The 19,970-nt window shown below is 39.1% G+C and overlaps 2 protein-coding genes across 3 annotated transcripts in view; one reads left to right on the forward strand and one right to left on the reverse strand.

The window, feature by feature from the left end:
• The window catches only part of LOC126491524 (collagen alpha-1(I) chain-like), an 85,394-nt gene extending 70,419 nt beyond the window's left edge, over positions 1-14,975 (reverse strand). The window contains exon 1 of the mRNA XM_050127259.1: positions 14,861-14,975. Within this exon, the coding sequence (XP_049983216.1) occupies positions 14,861-14,975 (115 nt within the window). The remainder of the gene's footprint in view (positions 1-14,860) is intronic.
• Yes1 (YES proto-oncogene 1, Src family tyrosine kinase) overlaps positions 1-19,970 on the forward strand; it is a 71,668-nt gene that overhangs the window by 18,563 nt on the left and 33,135 nt on the right. For both annotated transcript variants that reach the window (XR_007589414.1, XM_050127260.1), the window contains exon 2: positions 18,367-18,639. Coding sequence is in view for 1 of the 2 variants with exons in the window: in XM_050127260.1 (XP_049983217.1) it covers positions 18,375-18,639 (265 nt within the window). In the remaining variant the exon portion in view is untranslated. The remainder of the gene's footprint in view (positions 1-18,366; positions 18,640-19,970) is intronic.

Raw genomic sequence — 19,970 nt, forward strand, 5'->3', positions numbered from 1 at the left:
ATCCAAATCTGGACAGGTTGTATTACTTAATATATAGAGTTACTTAAGTCATGGCACATTTTGATTCAAAACATGGTGTCTGGCCCCTAACAGCCCTATGTTATCATTGGGCTCTGTATCCTCAGATACACCCAACTATGTGTCATATAGGGGCTAAGGGATATATCTCAATGATGGAGCACTTGCTGACAACACCTAAGTCTGGGTTCAATCCTAGTATCACTGGATGGGAAGTGCTGAAACAAACTACAGCTGTACTGAACATGTGGACTTTTTTTGTCATTATTAAATAAACATTTTAAAATTATATAGCACTTGCATATTATTAGCTAATAAAGGTAAAGATAACTTAAAAGTATATGTGAGAAAGTCTATAAGTTAAATGTACATGGTTCACCCTTTTTTTTTTTATAAGAGTAAAGACTTGAGAGCCCATGGATTTTGGCATCCTGATTATAATTTGGATATATTGGTACCATTCCTCCATGGATACTGAGAGACTATATGCTGATTGCTTGTCTGGGCATGGTGGAAGGCAAAATCATGGCTCTGCAAGAGGATCACATTCTGTGAATTCCAGGAACATGTGACTATATTACATTGTCTTAATCTGTTTTTGTTACTTTGTTACTAACGATACATTGACTGGTAGTTTATAGGAACTAAGAGTTTAATCAGTGCACTGTTTTGAAGGCTGAGAGTATACAAGGATGAGGATTTGTATCTGATGAGGCCCTTGATGATGATGACCCTATAGAGTTCTGGGGTGGCCCAGAGCATCACATGGGGAGGGGTTTATAAGAGATGAATTGAAACTGGTTCTGATAAGAGATTCACTCTGGGAACAAACCATTAGTTTATTAATGGAGGAATAGTTTAATTCATTCAAAAGAGGAACCTTTTATGGTTTTTCTCAAACATGGTCCTTCTTGGTCTGTACCACCTCTTTTTTTTTTTTAAGGTTTGTTTTTTTTTATTATGTATGTAGTTTTCTGCCTACATATATCCTATAGGCCAGTAGAGGGCACCAGATCTCATTACAGATGGTTGTGAGCCACCATGTGGTTGCTGGGAATTGAACTCAGGACTTCTGGAAGAACAGTCAGTGCTCCCAACCTCTGAGCCATCTCTCCAGCCCTCTGTACCACCTCTTAATTCCTCACAATTTCAACATGAGCCTTGGTAGAAACATTTAGATATGCTGTTTCAGTAACTTTTCCTGTCTATAAAATACCATTACAAAAACAACTTAAAGGGTGTTTATTTTGGTTCATGGCTCAAGGGAACAGTTTTGTTTCAACAGGGAACTCCTGATTGTAGGAGCTTGAGGCAACTGGTCACATTGCATTTGCAGATAGGAAGCAGAGAGTGATAATGTTTGTTCAGCTTGATTTTTCCTTTTTGAGTCTAGGACCCCAGTGCTGCACAGTAGATCATCTCACCTCAACCAGATCTAAATAGTATGCCACTGACATGTCTGGAGGTTAACCTAATCTAAATAATCATTCACAAAAGGTAGGGTGCAGGCACATGTGTTTGCAGATGCAGGTAAGGTTGCTAATAAACTGAGAGTTTGCTTAAGTTTTGAAACAGTGATTGCCTCCTGGGATATCTGAGTGGACCCAATATTAACAAAGATTTATTAACAAAGATTTTATTCAGTGTGTGTGTGTTACCATTTTAAGCTACCTATCAAATTTATTCTTTCATTCTGGAAGTGTTTTTGTGGTTTTTTTTTTTTTTTTTTTTTTTTTTTTTTTTTTTTTTTTTTTTTTTTTTTTTTTTTTTTTTTTTTTTGAGCATGATAAATTTGAAATTCCTGAGAAAGACTCCAGTGGATACTTAGTAGACAACTTTACCAGTTTCCAGAGAACCTTTTGGTTTTTGGAAAGGAATGTCTGTAGGCATCTTTTGTGAATCACACTTGTTTTTCGTGTGTCAAAATACCTAAACTAAATCAACTGAAGGAAGAAAGGTTTGTTTTGATGTATATTTTCAGGGGTTTTAGTTCATGGTTGGCCAGCATTTCTACTTTGGGGCCAAGGTGAGGAAGAATATCATGTCTGGAAGCATATGGTAGAACAGAGGTGCTCTCCTTATGGCATCCAGGAAGGAGGAAGAAAGAAAGATAAGGAGTGGAGGGGGAAAGAATGCATGTCTAGGAACAAGATAAATCCTTCCTTGACATTCTCCTTCCTGCAACTAGACCATAGTCGGTTTCTACCCCACTTCTAGTGATATCCTCAAATTATGAATCTATCATTGAATTGATCCAAGATCAAGAGCCAGTCACACAGATTATCTATTAAAACCAAAGGTAAAATTTTAAAACTTTACTGCCAAGCACTCAGAAGTGCTACTACTGATTGCTCAGAATTTTCACTCTTCATCTCATTCCCATGAAGCCTGTACCTCACAAGTCCTCCAAAATCCAAAGGATAGGAGTAAACAGTGTTTGTAGTCCTAATGGGAGAAGACTAGGGAAAAAGCCAAAAGCTACATACCCAATATAGAGTACCCTAAAGATCTTGGTCTTCCAAGTTTCTCCAGTACCCATAGTAGTAAAAAGTTTGGAAGCTATATGCCCTGCAGGATACATCCACACTAATATAGTGCAACTAAAGAAAACCCAGTTTAACAACAACAACAACAAAAGCATGGGCGTGGGAGGGAGAGGATTGGTAGATTAAAATAACAATAAAAACATCCTAAAATGTAAGTTACTTTCCATATCTGTCTCAGCAGGCAGCTAGGTCTTTAGCAAATGAGCCTTCATGGAACATTTTAGATTCAAACTATGTCTTAGTTTTGTTTCCTATTGTAGGGATAAAATACTCTGACAGAAACACATGGAATAAAAGGATTTATTTTAGCTGACAGTTCCAGGTCATAGTCTATCATAGCAGAGAAATCAGAGTGGCAAACTTGAAGCAACTGACCATGCTATAGTCAGGAACAGAGAGTAGATGTGTGTGTACTTCAGCACACTTTCCACTTTGCCACTCTTTAATCTCTACTCTTTTTGTTTCTTTGTTTGTTTGTTTGTTTTTGAGACAGGGTTTCTCTGTGTAGCCCTGTGACATGGGATTTCCCTCTGTTTGCTGTGAATATGTTTTATTACCATTGGTTAATAAAGAAACTATCTTGACCTATGGCAGGGCAGAATATAGCCAGGTGGGAAATCCAAGCAGAGAGAGAGGAGGAAAGAAGGTGGAGTCTGGGAGATTGTAGCTATCAAAGGAGTAGCATGCCAGCACCAGTAAGCCACAGTCTCATGGCAATACATAGATTAATAAAAATGGGTTAATTTAAGATGTAAGAGCTAGCTAGGAATATGCCTGACCTGTTGACCAAACAGTGTTTTAATTAACATAGTTTCTGTATGATTATTTGGGTCTGGATGGCTGGAAATGAAGTGCTGTCTCTGTTTACAGCCAGCCCTAGTTCCCCTGGAACTCACTCTGTAGACCCGACTGGCCTCAAACTTAGAGATTGGCCTGGCTCTGCCTGGTGAGTGCTGGGTGATAAGTATTGGATCCTCAGTTATTAGGTATCCTTCACCAGTGCAGTAAGCCAGTCAAGTTGAATTAATAAGTACAGGTTTAATAAACAGAGCAAAGCAACTCCCCAGTGACTCTCAGAAAGGCAGGAGAGGAAATCACATGGTGGGTCTTGGTGTAGGAGGTTCCTTTGTCTATCTGTTGCTTTTATTGGTTGAACAAGTTTCTAGACACAAATATAGAGTTTAACATGGCTTTTTGCTGTTTGCTGGCAGTGTGCCACACAGAGTTTTTCCCGACCCAGCAGCAGTACCAAAAAAAAAAAAAAAAAGGCCGCGCAGTTTTAAAATCCAGCTTCCTGGGCTGTGCTGCCGGGTGTTTCTGTGCCCACTCAGGGTCGGGAGGAGAGTATCTGAGATCATGCCTGTGGCTGAGCTCTTCCTGCCTGGGCAGACTGCGGGATCAGGCTTGGGCAGGCGGGAGAGCATGGCAGATTCCCACCACCATAAGTAAAGATATTTCCAGGCTGTCCAGTGCTCTGTGTGGCAGATTTGGCTGTATTAGTTTCCATATACTATAGGAAAAAGCTTCTCTGATAACTGAGTGAGACACTGATCTGTAGGTATAACAATGTTACTAAGTCATTTTATTGCTTCTTTTATTGTTCCTTTATCAGAACAATAATCAAAATTTTAAATCTTTTAAGCTTTACATTAATTTGAAATTTAAAGATTATATCCGTTAAAATGACCATCAAAAAAGTTGTATCCCACAGCAGAAAATAAATTATGAATTATTTACAGTTCTTTGCATCAGGTCAGGTCCTTCTCATGGCAGTCTATCAAAGGCTTCTTTAAAGAAGCTGTGAGCTGGGCTTGGTGGCACTGGGCTGGATCCCAGTGCGCGGGAGTTGCTGCAGGAAGATCAGAAAAGAAACCAGAAAGTTCCAAGGACATAGCAAGTGAAGGCTTACTTTTTCAAGGTCAGTTTGTGTATCTGGTGTGTGTGTGTGTGTGTGTGTGTGTGTGTGTGTGTGTGTGGTGGTGGGGTAGTTCCCAGAGTGAGCCCTGCAAACTCAGTTTTCAGTAGACCATGTTTTCTGTTCTTTGACTCTTGGAAAACTAAGTTCTTTGTTTTTAGTAGACAGAATACATACCCTATAGTAGTCTGCCACTTCTTTTCTCTTCCTGTGTTTTCTGTTTTATGATCCTGTCTGTCCTTTGTGCTTTGTACTAAAGGAGCTTTTAAAATGAAACCAGAGAAAAATCATTGACTATTTATAACCCTTTGAATTGCTTGACTGGTAGAGATTTCTTGTTTATACTTGTTTTAAAGGTAAGTTTATAAATTATTTTTTAACAGTGCTGGAGACTAAACCCATTACACATGTTAGGCACATATTCTACCTAATTTCTAGCCTTCTGAAGGCTTTCTCAAACATTTAGAAAGTTGTTGTAAACTGGAGCCATCTGGGCAAAATGCCAAACTACAACTTTGTCCTTTAGCTGGTTGCAATATATAATGTCACAGTTGGTTAGCTTGCTGAATTTGGAAGGAATGTACATATAAATCCTTTTTAAAAATTCAAAAGTTGTTAAGTCTGAGAGTTTTTAGTCTCTACTAATAATAAAGGGGCAAGTTACTGGTGAGAGGTGGGAGGCTGTTTTCAAAGTGAGTGGATTTGTGTTGATTAAGTAGTGAAGCTGGCTGTCAATAATGTTACCCTATTTCTAAAGTTTTGAAAAGAACTAATATTGAATACCTTATCTATGAACATTATGCACATAAAATGTATACAAGGCTTTCCTGGAGAGTGAGGAAAACGTAGTTTAGAAGGCAGTAACCCTGGGCTCCCACTGAGTCACATCTCCTTTAATAAGACAGCTTTCCTCAGCTCCAGGTTCCTCACATGAAAAATATAGTAGCTATGTCTACTCCTAGTAACAGGTTAGGATTGTGTGGGAAATAAAACTGGGAAGATAAATTACTATCGTCTGTTTTTAAATGAACTTAACATATTGTATTTCATGATAGTCTATTCTGTCTGCAAGGCCAAGCCAGATGCATTAAAAACCCTACCTCAGATTCATTCCAGCTTTACCAAACAGTTATAGAGCAGGTTCTATTTTTTTTTTTAAGATTTATTTATTTATTAAGTATACAGTGTTCTGCCTGTATGCATTCCTGCAGGCCAGAAGAGGGCACCAGATCTAATTACAGATGGCTGTGAGCCACCATGTGGTTGCTAGGAATTGAACTCAGGACCTTTGGAAGAGCAGGCAGTGCTCTTAACCACTGAGCCATCTCTCCAGCCCCATAAAGCAGGTTCCAATAAGTGAATTCTTTAAAAGAATTGTTTTTTGAGACACTATGTAACCCTGACGGTTCTGGAACTCAGAAATCCACCTGCTTCTGCTCCCTAGTGCTGGGATTAAAGACATGTCCGACCATGCCCAGCTAAAAGTAAGGAAGTTCTGATATTTATAGTTGGAAACTTTTGAGTTATAAAATCGATGTAGGAAAACTGTTTCTAAAACTTTTTGCTATGTTTGAGTCTAGGAGAAATCTAAATATGAGGTTGTTTGTTCTGTAAAATTGGTTAGAACTAAGCTGCAGTTCATTGATTTTCTTTTAAAAGAAAGTTTAAAAAAACATATAAAATGTTATTTGTGGGAGGAAACAAAAGATCTTTTGAGACAGGATTTCCAGTAGCCTAGACTGGCCTTTCACTCCTTGTGTAGCTGAGAATGACTTTGAAGTTTTGATGTTCCCACTTCTATCTCCTCTTGAGTACTGAGGCCTGGTTTTATGTGATGCCAGAGATAAAATACATGCAAGCACCAATACATGGTGCATGCAAGGCAAATCATCTTAACAAACTGAGCTACATCCCCAGCCCCAAAATCAGCACCTTTATTAGTGGTATATGGCTTCATTGCTTCTCTTCCTAGTCTTATGTTGTACTTCCAGTCTGAATTACTTATGGTTTTAAAAATACATTGTTTTTTTCCTTTTCCATGGCTTTTCAACACCCTGTTGTCTCTCCTTACAAGACTCTGTATCTCTGCATCTTTATTTTTCTAAGATAAGATCTTTCTTACTGGTCTTTCACTCAACCCCAAGACTGTTTTTGGAAAATAAGCAGGTAATAGGGAAGTTACCCTGAAATGCGGGTTCTGTTGTCTGGTTTCTAGGAAGCCCTGTGGAGTGTTAGAGAGAGAAATGATGAACAGGGCTCCCTCAATTTTAAATTAATGGAATTAGCAAGCAATAAAAATATTTGGGTTATATTTTAAGTAAAAGTGAGAAAGGAGGAAGTTGAATTTGCTAGAATAAATGTTGGGAGGTGGGCACTATAAAGAGGCTAGAAAATTGAAATCAAGTACTCGGCCATTTTATTATCCAGCAACATTTTGTACTGCTACAACTTTTTTCTTACAAGATTTTGAAACAAGACAGATTATTAATTTTTTTATCTATTCTTTGAGAAGTTTAAACATGTATATAATGTATTTGATCATACTGACTCGTGGTCCCTTGTACTCTCTTTCAGCTTTGTGCCCCCTCCGCGTTTGTAACCCATTAAGTCTAGTAAGAGAAGAACTGTCCCTGTGCATTTGGGTGTAGGGCCATCCAGTGAACTATTGCTAAGCTACTAGAGGCCACATACCTGAAGAAACTTGACTCCTATTCATAGTGGGAGTTGACTCGCAGTCAGCTGCCAATAGCTCTCAGCTAGGGAAGGAGCATCATAAGTGCATCCCCATCAATGCTGGAATTTGCCTCTCTTGATCTTGTACAGGCAGCTACAGCTATCAATGCCCCAGTCATGTCCAGAAAACACTATTTCACAGGAGCCCTTTCCAGCCTCTGTCTCTTTAGTCTTTCCAACCCCCTTATTCCTTGATAGTCTCTGAACCTTGCAGGGAAGAGGAGTGATGTAGATACCACACTTGGGACTAAACATTCTGTGGCTAATTTATTGTCTACAGTTTGACTAGTTGTGATTCCCCATATTAATTGTTGTCTATTGCAGTAAAATAACCTCTCTAATGAGGCAAACTAAATAGTGGTAAGATTGTTTGGTAGTTATTCAGGTCCTGACCACTATTTCCATCACTAAACTAGAACTCAGTGATTAACTTGTAGTTCTGATGGTTTTATTTTTTTCTTTTAAAAGCAATTTTCTTTTTTTTTATTACTTAAAAACATACCAATCCATATTCCCACTCTCTTCCCTCCTCCCAGTCCCCTCCCTCTCCCTCCACAGACTCCCCCCCACCCCCCCAACCCTAAGGGAGTGCCATGCACTGATAGAGGAAGGTCATTGGCTAATAAAGAAACTGCCTTGGCCCATTTGATAGGCCAGCCTTTAGGTGGGTGGAGAAACAGAACAGAATGCTGGGAGGAAGAGGAAGTGAGCTCAGATGCGAGGGCTGCTCTCCAGAGCAGACACGACGAAGCTCCAACCCAGGATGGACGGAGGCTAGAATCTTCCCGGTAAGCGCACCTTGGGGTGCTACACACATTAATAGAAATGGGTAATCAAGATGTAAGAATTAGCCAGTAAGAAGCTAGAGCTAATGGGCCAGTGTTTAAATGAATACAATTTGTGTGTTGTTATTTCGGGGGCTTAAGCTAGCCAGGCGGCCGGGAGCCAGGCTGTGGGAAGAGGCCCACAGCTCCCTCACTACAATGCACCCTGCCCTGTGGAAAGTCCAAGGCCCTCCCTACTACTTCTAGGTTGAGCAAGGTTTACATCCAAAGAGAATAGGATCCCATGAAGCCGGTATATGCAGTAGAGACACATCCCAGTGTCACTATCAGTGGCCCCTCAGCCTGCCCCAGCTGTTAATCCTCTTCAGGGGGGCTTAGTTGTTCCCATGCTCATTCACTGCCAGTCCAGTTGGAGTTGGTGAGCTACCGTTAGCTCAAGCAAACTGTCTCAGTGGATAACCCCCTCATGGTCTTGAATTCCTTGCTCATACTCTCACTCCGTCCACTCTTCAACTGGATCTTGGGAGTTCAGTCTAGTGCTCCGATGTGGGTCATTGCCTCTGTTCCCCATCTGTTGTTGGATGAAGGTTCTATGGTGATATTTAAGATAATCATCACTCTAACTACAGGATAAGGTCAGTTCAGACATCCTCTCCTCTGTTGCTTAGGGTCTCTGCTGGGTTCATTGCTGTGGATTTTTGGGCATTTTTCTAGAGCCAGTTTTCTTGCTAACTCCATAATGGCTCCCTCAATCAAGATATCTCTTTCCTTGCTCAAGTTCTCCTCCATCCCCCCTTTTCCCGCATCCCTGCCCCCCTGCTCCCAAATTATTGTCTGATTCCAATTTCCAGGTGGGTCTATATATTTTTTTTTCTTTGGGTTTACCTTATTACTTAGTTTGTCTAGGATCCTGAGCTATAGGCTCGTTACCCTTTGTTTATGACTAGTATCCACTTATGAGTGAGTACATACCATATTCATTTTGGGGGGGTCTGAGTTACCTCACTCAGGATGTTTTCTAATTCTATCCATTTGCATGCAAAATTCATATTATTATGTTTTACTGCTGAGTAGTACTCTACTGTGTAGATGTGCCCCACTTTCTTTATCCATTCTTCAGTTGAGGGGCATCTGGGTTGTTTCCAGGTCCTAGCTATTACAAATAATGCTGCTATGAACATAGTTGAACAAATTCTCTGGTAGTACGATTGAGCATCTTTTGGATATATTCCCAAGAGTGGAATTGCTGGATCCTGAGGGAGGTTGATTCCCAGTTTTCTGAGGAACTGCCACACTGATTTCCAAAGTGGTTGCACAAGTTTGCATTCCCACCAGCAATGGATGAGTGTTCCCCTTGCTCCACAACCTCTCCAGCATAAGTTATCATTAGTGTTTTTAATCTTAGCCATTCTTACAAGTGTAAGATGATATCTCAAGGTTGTTTTGATTTGCATTTCCCTGATAGCTAAGGACTAAGAACAAGTCCTTAAGTATCTTTTGGCCATTTGAAATTCTTCTGTTGAGAACTCTCTGTTTAGTCAGTATACCACTTTTTAATTGGGTTACTTAGAATTTTAATGTCTAATTTCTTGAGTTCTTTATATATTTTGAAGATCAGACCTTTGTCTGGTGTGGGGTTGGTGAAGGATTTTTTCCCATACAGTAGGCTGCCTTTTTGTCTTATTGACTGTGTGCTTTGCTTTACAGAAGCTTCTCAGTTTCAGGAGGTCCATTTGTTGAAGATGCTTTCTTTTTTCCATTGTATAATTTTTGCTTTCTTTTTTTCCATTGTATAATTTTTGCTTTCTTGTCAAAAATCAGGTGTTCATAGGTGTGTGAATTAATATTCAAGTCTTCAGTTTGATTCCATTGGTCAACGTCTCTGTTTTTATGCCAATACCAAGCTGTTTTCATTAGTGTAGCTCTGTAATAGTTTGATGTCAGGGATGGTAATGCCTCCGGCAGTTCCTTTATTGTACAGGATTGTTTTATTTATTTATTATGTATACAATATTCTGTCTGTGTGTCTACCTGCAGGCCAGAAGAGGGCATCAGACCGCATTTCAGATGGTTGTGAGCCACCATGTGGTTGCTGGGAATTGAACTCAGGACCTTTGGAAGAGCAGGCAATGCTCTTAACCACTGAGCCATCTCTCCAGCCCCTACAGGATTATTTTAGCTATTATGGGTTTCTTGTTTTTTTTTTTTTTTTTTTTTTTTTTTTTTTTTTTATCTGAAGTTGAGTATCCTTCTTTCAAGGTCTGTGAAGAATTGTGCTGGGATTTTGATGGGGATTGCATTGAATCTATAGATTGCCTTTGGTAAGATTGCTATTTTTACTATGTTGATCCTTCCTATCCAAGAGCATGGGAGAGCTTTCCATTTTCTGGAAATTTCTTTCTTCAAAGACATAAAGTTCTAGTCAAATATGTCTTTCACGTCCTTTGTTAGTGTTACACCTAGGTATTTTATGTGATTTGTGGCTATTGTGAAAGGTGATGTTTCTCTGATTTCCCTCTCAGCTTCTTTATCCTTTGTGTATAGGAGAGCTAATGATTTTTTTGAGTTGATCTTTTATCTTTTATCCTGGCACTTCACTGAAGATATTTATCAGCTGTAGGAGTTCTCTGGTAGAGTTTTTGGGCTTACTGATATACACTATTATATCATCTGCAAATAATGAAAGTTTAACTTCTTCCTTTCCGATTTGAATTCCCTTGATCTCCTTATTTTGCCTTATTGCTATTGCTAAAACTTCAAGAACTGTATTGAAGAGATATGGAGAGAGCCTTGTCTTGTTCCTGTTTTTAGTGGAATAGCTTTGAGTTTCTCTCCATTTAATTTGATGTTAGTTGTCGGCTTGCTATATATTGCTTTTATTATATTTAGATATGATCCTTGTATCCCTAATCTCTCCAAGACCTTTATCATAAAGGGGTTTCGAATTTTGTCAAATGCTTTTTCTGCAGCCAACGAAATGATCATGTTTTTTTTTCTTTCAGTTTATTTATATGATGGATTACATTGATTTTCGTATGTTGAACCAGCCCTGCATCTCTGGAATGAAGCCTACTTTGATCATAATGGGTGATTTTCTTTGATGTGTTCTTGAATTTGGTTTGCCAGAATTTTATTGAGAATTTTTGAATCCATGTTCATGAGTGAGATTGGTCTGTAATTCTCTTTCTTGGTTGAGTCTTTGTGCAATTTTGGTATCAAGGTAACTGTAGCTTCTTAAAAAGAGTTTGGCAGTGTGAAACACATTAAGGAGTATAGGTATTAGCTCTTCTTGGAAGTTCTGGTAGAATTCAGCACTAAAACCATTCAGCCCTGGGCTGTTTTTGGTTGGAAGGTTTTTTGATAGGAGCTTCTATCTCCTTGTGGTATATAGGTCTATTTAAGTTGCTTACCTGGTCTTGATTTAATTTTGGTAGGTGGTATCTATCTAAAAAATTGTTCATTTCTTTTACATTTTCCAGTTTTGTGGAGTACAGATTTTTGTAGTAGGACCTAATGATTCTCTGAATTTCCTCAGTGTCCATTATTGTATCCCCCTTTTCATTTCTGATTTTGTTAATTTGGATGTTCTCTCTCTGCCTTTTGATTAGTTTGGATAAGGGTTTGTCAATCTTGTTGATTTTCTCCAGGAACCAGCTTTTTGTTTCCTGGATTCTTTGGATTGTTTTCTGTGTTTCTATTTTGTTGATTTCAGCCCTCAACTTGAATATTTTCTGTCTTCTTGTGCTTTTGGGTAAGTCTGCTTTTTTTTTTTTTTTCTAGAGCTTTTAGGAATGCCGTTAGGTCATTGATGTGAGCTTTCTCCATTTTTCTTATGTGGGCACTTAGTACTATGAACCTCTTAGCACTGCTTTCATAGTGTCTCATAGGTTTGGGTATGTTGTGTCTTCGTTTTCTTTCTTTCTTTTTTTTTTTTTTTGCTTTTTCAAGACAGGGTTTCTCTGTGGTTTTGGATTTTGGAGCCTGTCCTGGAACTAGCTCTTGTAGACCAGGCTGGTCTCGAACTCACAGAGATCCGCCTGCCTCTGCCTCTCGAGTACTGGGATTAAAGATGTGCGCCACCACCGCCCGGTGTGTCTTCACTTTCATTGAATTCAAGGAAGATTTTAATTTCTTTATTTCTTTTTCGACCCAGGAGTGGTTCACTAGTTGACTGTTCAATTTCCATGAGTTTGTAGTCTTTCTGAAAGTAGTATTATTGTTGAATTCTAACTTTATTCCATGGTGATTTGATAAGACACAGTGGATTACTTCGATATTTTTTTGTATCTGTGGGTGTTTGCTTTGTTACCAAGAATGTGATCAATTTTAGAGAAGGTTCCATGAGATGTTGAGAAGAAAGTATATTCTTTTTTGTTTGGGTGGAATGTTCTATTGATGTCTGTTAAGTCCGTTTGATTCATTACATATGTTAGTTCTCTTATTTCTCTGTTAAGTTTCTGTCTGTTTGACCTGTCCATTGTCGAGAGAAGAGTGTTGAAATCTCCTACTATTAGTGTGTGGGGTTTGATGTGCCATTTAAGTTTCAGTAATGTTTCATTTACATATGTGGGTGCTCTTGAATTAGAGACATAGATATTCAGGATTGAGACTTCATCTTGTTATGAGTATAAAATGTCCTTCTCCATCTCTTCTGATTGATTTTAGGTTGAAATCAGTTTTGTTAGCTATTAGGTTAGCCACATCTGCTTGTTTCTTAGGTCCGTTTGATTGGAAAACCTATTCTCAACCCTTTACTCTGAGGTAGTGTCTGTCTTTGAGGTTGGGGTGTGTTTCTTGTAAACAGCAGAATGCTGGATCCTGTTTTCGTATCTATTCTCTTTGCCAGTGTCTTTTTATAGGTGAATTGAGTCCATTGATATTAAGTGATATTAATGACCAGTGGTTGTTAACTCTGGTTATCTTTTGGTAGTAGTGTTTGTGTGTTTCCCTTCTTTGGGTTATGTAGAAGGAGCTGCAGGCAGGCCTGCTTTTCATCCCGCTTGACTCCTGCTTGGCTAGCTTAGCCCCAGAAATAATAACACGGAAACTGTATTCATTTAAATACTGTCTGGCCCATTATTTCTAGCCTCTTTTGGCTAACTCTCACATCTTGATTAACCCATTTCTAATAATCTGTGTTGCACCACGAAGTGGCGGCTTACCGGGAAGATTCTAACCACCATCTGTCTTGGGTAGGAGAAGCATGGCATCTGCCTCACTGCCTTCTTCCTCACAGCATTCTGTTCTGTCTTCCTGACCTACCTATGTTCTGACCTATCAGGCCAAGCAGTTTTCTTTATTAATTAACTAATGAAAGCAACAGATAGATAGAAGACCCTCCTATATCAGGGTTATGCTGGTGGGAGGGGTTATCAGATGGCTGAGTTATTGTGGGTATAGTTAGCTTCCTTGGGTCATGGCTTTCCTTCTAGTACTTTCTGTAAGGCTGGGTTTGTGTATACGTATTGTTTAAATCTGTTTTTGTCATTGAATATCTTGTTTTCTCCATCAGTGGTGAATGAAAGCTTTGCTAGGTACAGTATTCTGGGCTTGCATCCGTGGTATCTTAGTGTCTGCAGCACATCTATCCAGGACCTTCTGGCTTTCATGGTTTCCACTGAGAAGCCAGGTATAATTCTAATAGGTTTTCCTTTATATGTTACTTGACCTTTTTCTTTTGCAGCTCTTAGTATTCTTTCTTTGTTCTGTATGTTTTGTGTTTTGATTATTATGTGGTAAGGGGATTTTTTTTTTTATCCAGTTTATTTGGTGTTCTCTAAGCTTCTTGTACCTTTTTAGGTTGGGAAAGTTTTCTTCTATAATTTTGTTGAATATATTTTCTGTGCCTTTGAGCTGGAATTCTTCTTTTACCCCTATTATTCTCAGGTTTGGTCTTTTCATGGTGTCTCAGATTTTCTGAATGTTTTGTGTTAAGAATTTGTTGGGTTTAGTGTTTTCTTTGTCCACGGAGTTTATTTCCTCAATAGAATCTTCAGTGCCTGAGATTCCTTCTTCAATCTCTTGTATTCTGTTAGTTATACTTGTCTCTGTAGGTCCTGTTCATTTACCCAGATTTTCCATTTCCAGAGTTCCCTCGGTTTATGTTTTCTTTATTACCTCTATTTCAATCTTCAAATCTTGAACTGTTTCCTTCACCTGTTTTATTGCTTTTTCTTGGTTTTCTTTGATTTCTTTGAGGGATTTATTCATTTCTTCCAGCTTTTTGTTTATCTTCTCCTCTGTTTCTTTAAGGGAGTTTTTCACTTCTTCTTTAAGGGTCTTCATCATTTTCATTAAGTAATGTTTAAAGTCGTTTTTTTCTATATCTTCTGGGGTAGGATGATCAAGTCTTCCTGTTTTGTGTCCGCTGGGTTCTGGTGGTACCATGTTGCTTTTTAGGATGTTGGAGGAGTTCTTCTTGGATTGGCGCCTTCCCATTTCTTCCTTCAAGTCTTATGTCTCTTATGTCCACCAAGAATTGGTCTCCAGGGAGTTAGCAGGGATGGATGCTTTGGGGGCGGGGTAGATGGCTGTCTAGCAGACTAGCTCCCTGCTGATGCTCCTATGTCTACCCAGTATTGGGCTCCATGGAGCTCGCAGGGAACAACGCTTTGGGGGTGGGGTAGATGGCTGTCTAGCAGATCAGCTTCCTGTTGGTGCTCCTATGTCCACCAAGTATTGGTCTGCAAGAAGCCAGCAGGGAAGGACCTGTTGGGGCGGGGTAGATGGCTGTTTAGTAGAACAGCTCCCTGCTGGTGCTAGGAATGCCTAAGGCACCTGGGGAGGGGGGGGGCCTGGCCTTTCTCCCATGTCTAGGTTTTAGGGAGTAGGCGTCTGGGATCCCAGGGCCACTATTGTCTCACCTTCTGTGTTCACCAAGTACTGGTCTATATGGCGCTCGCAGGGAATGACGTGTTCTTTTGATGGTTTTAATAGTTTTGTGGTAAATGTATTTAACATCAGCTCATCCAGATGCATTTTGTATTGTTGGCTTCCTTTTGATATCAGCAGATGTCCATTTTAAAGCTTCCTAAATAGAGTGAAATGATAGCTATATTGATGTTTAGATGTATCCAGATCCAAGTATGCATACGACTTTTTAAGAAGGAAGAGTTATTTTTGTAAAGCAACTGGAATACACATGACTCTCTGAGGGTTTATAGTAGAACAAATTATATAGAAAAAAAGATAAATAGCTTCATAGAGCAAAGGCGTCTTTAGTTTTATCTCATAAGGCCAACCAGTTCCATTCCTAGCTGTTGCTGAGGCTGGGGAGGAAAAAAAAAGCCCAAAGATTTGCAGGAATAACCCTAAACTGAAATAAATAACTCATTTAACAAAAATGTCAACAAAAATTAATGAGCTGATTATAACACTGTGGAGCTATCTCAGATTCACAGTATTTATTTGACTTTTAGAAGATACAAAAGACTGCTTTTGTAATTACCTCTATGTAAAACACTAGAAAAGATGAATCCGTAATTAGAAGCAACCAATTAGTGGTTACCTAGGGCTATGGTTGGGAATTGTCTGAGGAAGGGATGTTAAAAACCTTGTATGTTGTGATTATAGTGTTGTTTGTGAAGTTTGACATGTTCACCAAAACACAGTTGAAACTCTCATGAAATGGGTACATACCTCAGTTAATGGGGGGGGGAGCATTTTATGTAAAAACTTTGATAGTGTCTAAGAGGAAGGATTTTCATAATTTTCATTTTTAAGTTCATAGTCTACAAGAATCTTAAATTGTAGCAACACCCACTTCCTTTGCACCACTTCCTTTCCTGAGCATGCAGGGACTTACTTAAACACTCTTGTGTTCTATGGTATTTTGTACCTCTTTCCCCTCTAGCACTTTGCAGATTTAACAGTATTTTGTTTCTTACACTTTCTGTGGGACCTTTTGTAAAAAGAGGAGGAGCCCCTCCTTCCCTTGCTCCTCCTGTGTTCTAATAATTTATGTTAACATATACCTAAGTCAGTAGCTTAGAACTCAAAGCAATCCATAAAACAGTCTGATCTTTCTAAAATCTGCATTTATTGTGTGTGTGTGTGCATCTGCGCCATGACACACATGTAAAGATCAGAGGATAACTTTCAAGAGTTTGTTCTTTAAAACAAACAAACAAAAAAAAAAGTCAGGTATTTGGCTAAAGAGATGGCTTAATGGTTAAGAGCACTGGCTGCTCCTCCAGAGGACCTGGGTTTGATTTCCAGCACCTACATGGCAATTCCCAATGCCTCTAACTCCAATTCCAGGGCTTCTGTGGGTACCAGGCACACACATGGTACACAAGCATCCATGCAGACAAAATACCCTTATACATGAAATTAACAATTTAAAAAATTATCTTTTTAATTGCAGAAAGTCAGTTCTTGCCTCCTGCCTTTTGCTGAGGCAATGTCTGCCTTGTTTCTTTTGTACTCAGTATTCCATGTTAGCTGGCCCACAAGTTTTCAATTTTTTTTTTCTGCCTTTTCCTCCCATTTTACAGTCAAAGTGCTGGGATTACAGGTATATACCACTACCTCCAGCTTTTTATGTGAGTTCCTGGAATGGAAGTCTGTTCAACACGTTTGGGACAGGGCTTCTCTGTGTAACAGCCTTGACTGGCCAGAACTCACTTTGTAGACCAGTTTGGCCTTGGACTCAGATCCACCAGTTTCTACCTCCCTGAGTACAGGGATTAAAGGTGTTCTCCACCACGCCCAGTTTTACTGGCAGGTTTGTTTACCCAGTAAACCAGTAGTTTTCAACCTTCATAGTGCTGCGACCCTTTAATATAGTTCCTCATGTTGTGGTGACCCCCAACCATAAAATTATTTTCATTGCTACTTTGTAACTGTAATTTTGCTACTGTTGTGAATAGTAATATAAATGTAAATATTTGCCAAAGTGGTTGCTACCCACAGGTTGAGAACCACTGCTTTCAACCATGTTACCAGCAGCCCCTTCCTGCCCCTGGTCACCACCAATGTCTTTTAACTCTTGTCTACACCTGACGGTTACTTTAAGATAAAACCACACTGCATTTTTAACATTTGAAATGAGATGGACAGCAGTAGGGGCTGTCCATGCAGGTACTGTTGGAACTGAACTGACAGTGGTGGTCTCGCCTGTGCTATTGAAGAGGATAAGTGGGTGAGTGGCAAGAGGAGGAAAAGAAAAGGTATGTATATAAAAAGTAGAATAATCAGGGTTTAGATGATTAATTTGGCTAAGGAAGAGAAGACTTAAAGAAAATTTGCTGTAAGGACCAAGAGAATATTAAGAGGAAAGGGGAGACAAGTCAGGAGTACTAATAGAAGACTTCATAGGTGAGCAGAGGAAAATGTCTGTGGCTCTTGAGGGATGTGTGTAATGAGTCTTGTTGGACTTTCTTTGCACTGCCAGCCCCTAAGTAATAACTTGGAGACTTATTATTAATTACAAAACTTGGCCTTAGCTTAGGCGTGTCTCACTAGCTCTTATAAGTTAAATTAACCCATTTCTATTAATCTCTTCACCTCTCCTCCTTCTGTACATCTGACTCCCCTGGTGTCTCATTGACTAAGGCTGTGTGCCTAGATTCATCATCCCGAGTTGTTCTCTCTGCCCGGAAGTCCCGCATAAACTCTCCTTCCTAGCAATTGGCCATTCAGCTTTTTATTAAACCAGTCACAGCCATACATCTTCACACAGTGTACAAATATCACAAAATAGCAATCAGTGATCTAGTTGAAGTCATACTGTATAAAGAAGGTAGGAAAGTAATTAAGGAAACTGTGAGAGGAAATGGGTAGTAAGTAATTAACAGTCACTTTTTTTGAACTGATAGGACATTTCACCATCAGCCTACTCAGAATTAAAATTGTGTTTTCTCTCATATTTTAAACTCTTTTATATGACTGCTGTTCTTTCAGACTTTAGTTATTAATATTTTAATACTTAGACTTTGTATTTAGATAATTTTGTAAACTTGTTATACTAATATTTAGTTCAACATATGCAGTTCAACATATTTTGTGGGTATTACATATACCCACAGATAAATTTCAGCCTTAAATATTGAGTTAGAATTTTCCAAAGTAATAATCAAAAGTGTAACTTAATATTTGTGTTGGCTGGGAGATTGAACACTTGTTGTTAATTGCTCTTTCATATATTTGTTTTGCTTTGTTTGTCGGGACAGAGTTTTTGTGTGTATCCCTGGCTGTCCTGAACTAGCTCTGTAGACCAGGCTGACCTCAAACTTAGAGTTCAGCCTGCCTCTGCCTCTGGAGTGCTAAGGTTGAAGGCATGCACAACCACTGCCCAGCTCAATTTTGTCTTTTTGAAGTTCCCGGTATGTTAACTAATTCTCAAATATTTGCCTTATTGCCTCTGCAGGTTTGATAATGGGCTGCATTAAAAGTAAAGAAAACAAAAGTCCATCCATTAAATATACACCGGAAAACCCTCCAGAGCCTGTAAGCACAAGTGCCAGTCATTATGGAACGGAACACACTACAGTTGCCCCAACCTCTTCCACAAAGGGAACATCTGTCAATTTTAACAGTCTTTCCATGACACCATTTGGAGGGTCGTCTGGAGTGACTCCTTTTGGAGGAGCATCTTCCTCATTCTCAGCGGTGCCAAGTCCATATCCTACAGGTTTAACAGGTGAGATTTAAATTGTCAGTTGCAGAAAATATAACCTTGGACTTTACATACTTCAGGTATGACCACTGTTAGGAAAAATTTCTTATTAGCAGATTTTCAAAAAAGTTGGATGAGCAAATAAAGCCTTTAACAAAAGGCAGTCTGACTGTGTAGCCGCATTACTCTCAATGTTTTTGGGTTTGTCTTTCTTTTTTTTTTCTTCCCTTTCCTTTCCTTTTTCCTTTCCTTTTTCCTTTCCTTTTTCCTTTCCTTTCCTTCTTTCCTTTTAAGCTGAGGATCAAAAGCAAGGCCTCCAACAAAACATGCTAGGCTAAAACAGAGCTGTATCTCCAGCTTTGAAGTTTTAATATATACATGATAGGGTTCTGGGAAGTTTGATGATAACTAACAGTGATTATTTACTGAATTATACCATAAATTGTTTCATTAACTCATTAAGTAATTGTGGCAGATACTGGAAATACAAAGATTTAAAAATATCCTTCCTTCTCTACCCCAGCAATTAGTTAGCATTTTAGGACTGGAAAATGCTGTATTATTTATTTAATAAATGTTAATTATATGTCAGTTTAGTAACAATAGCACACTATTTATTAGATACTGAGTTTATTGTATTTATTTATTTTGTGTTTGTGCTCTTACATGCTATATAGTGCACATTTGAAAGTCAGGACAGTTTGCAGGAGTCAGTTCTCTCATTTCACCATATTGGTTATGGGAATTGAACTGAGATCATCAGTGTTGGCAGCAGACAGCCTTATTAGCTGAGTCATCTTGCTGTGCACTGCGGCCCCGGTCTGCGCTCTAGACCCCAGTTCGTGAGCTTCGGGAAAGGGGTCTGGAGGTTGAGAATACAGACATAGAGACAGACCGACATGCAGACCTTTTAACACTGGTACCAAAAGCCCCCCTTTAATTAACACCATGTAGGCTTAAATACACGGCAGTCAATGGCCAACAGGTGATAATCCCATCCTCTGAGCCTCTAAGCTAGGCACAGCTTCTAGTAACTTCAATTAGAAGGTTCTAGCAGGGTAGAAAGCCAGGACTCAATTAGTCCCAACATCCAGCTGAAGGCCAGGACTTAATTGGTCCCAACACAATCTTACTGGCCCAGGTACTGATTTTAAGAAGGAAAATTCTGAAGCCAATGTTCAAATTGTTTTCCTTCAGAGTGACAGTTGATAAGATAAGCAACAGATTTAGTACTCTAGTCCAAAACTCCATTTATTACATTGTTACTGCCTTTCAGGGGATGGCAAGAAATGATAGTTGACAATCTTGCCACAGAATCAGGTAGTCTTAAAGTGTAGATTTCAAAAAGAAAGAAA

This window comes from Alexandromys fortis, unplaced genomic scaffold, assembly GCF_014885135.2.
Source record: "Alexandromys fortis isolate MF-2015 unplaced genomic scaffold, M_Fortis_MF-2015_v1.1 scaffold_279, whole genome shotgun sequence".
NCBI lineage: Eukaryota > Metazoa > Chordata > Mammalia > Rodentia > Cricetidae > Alexandromys > Alexandromys fortis.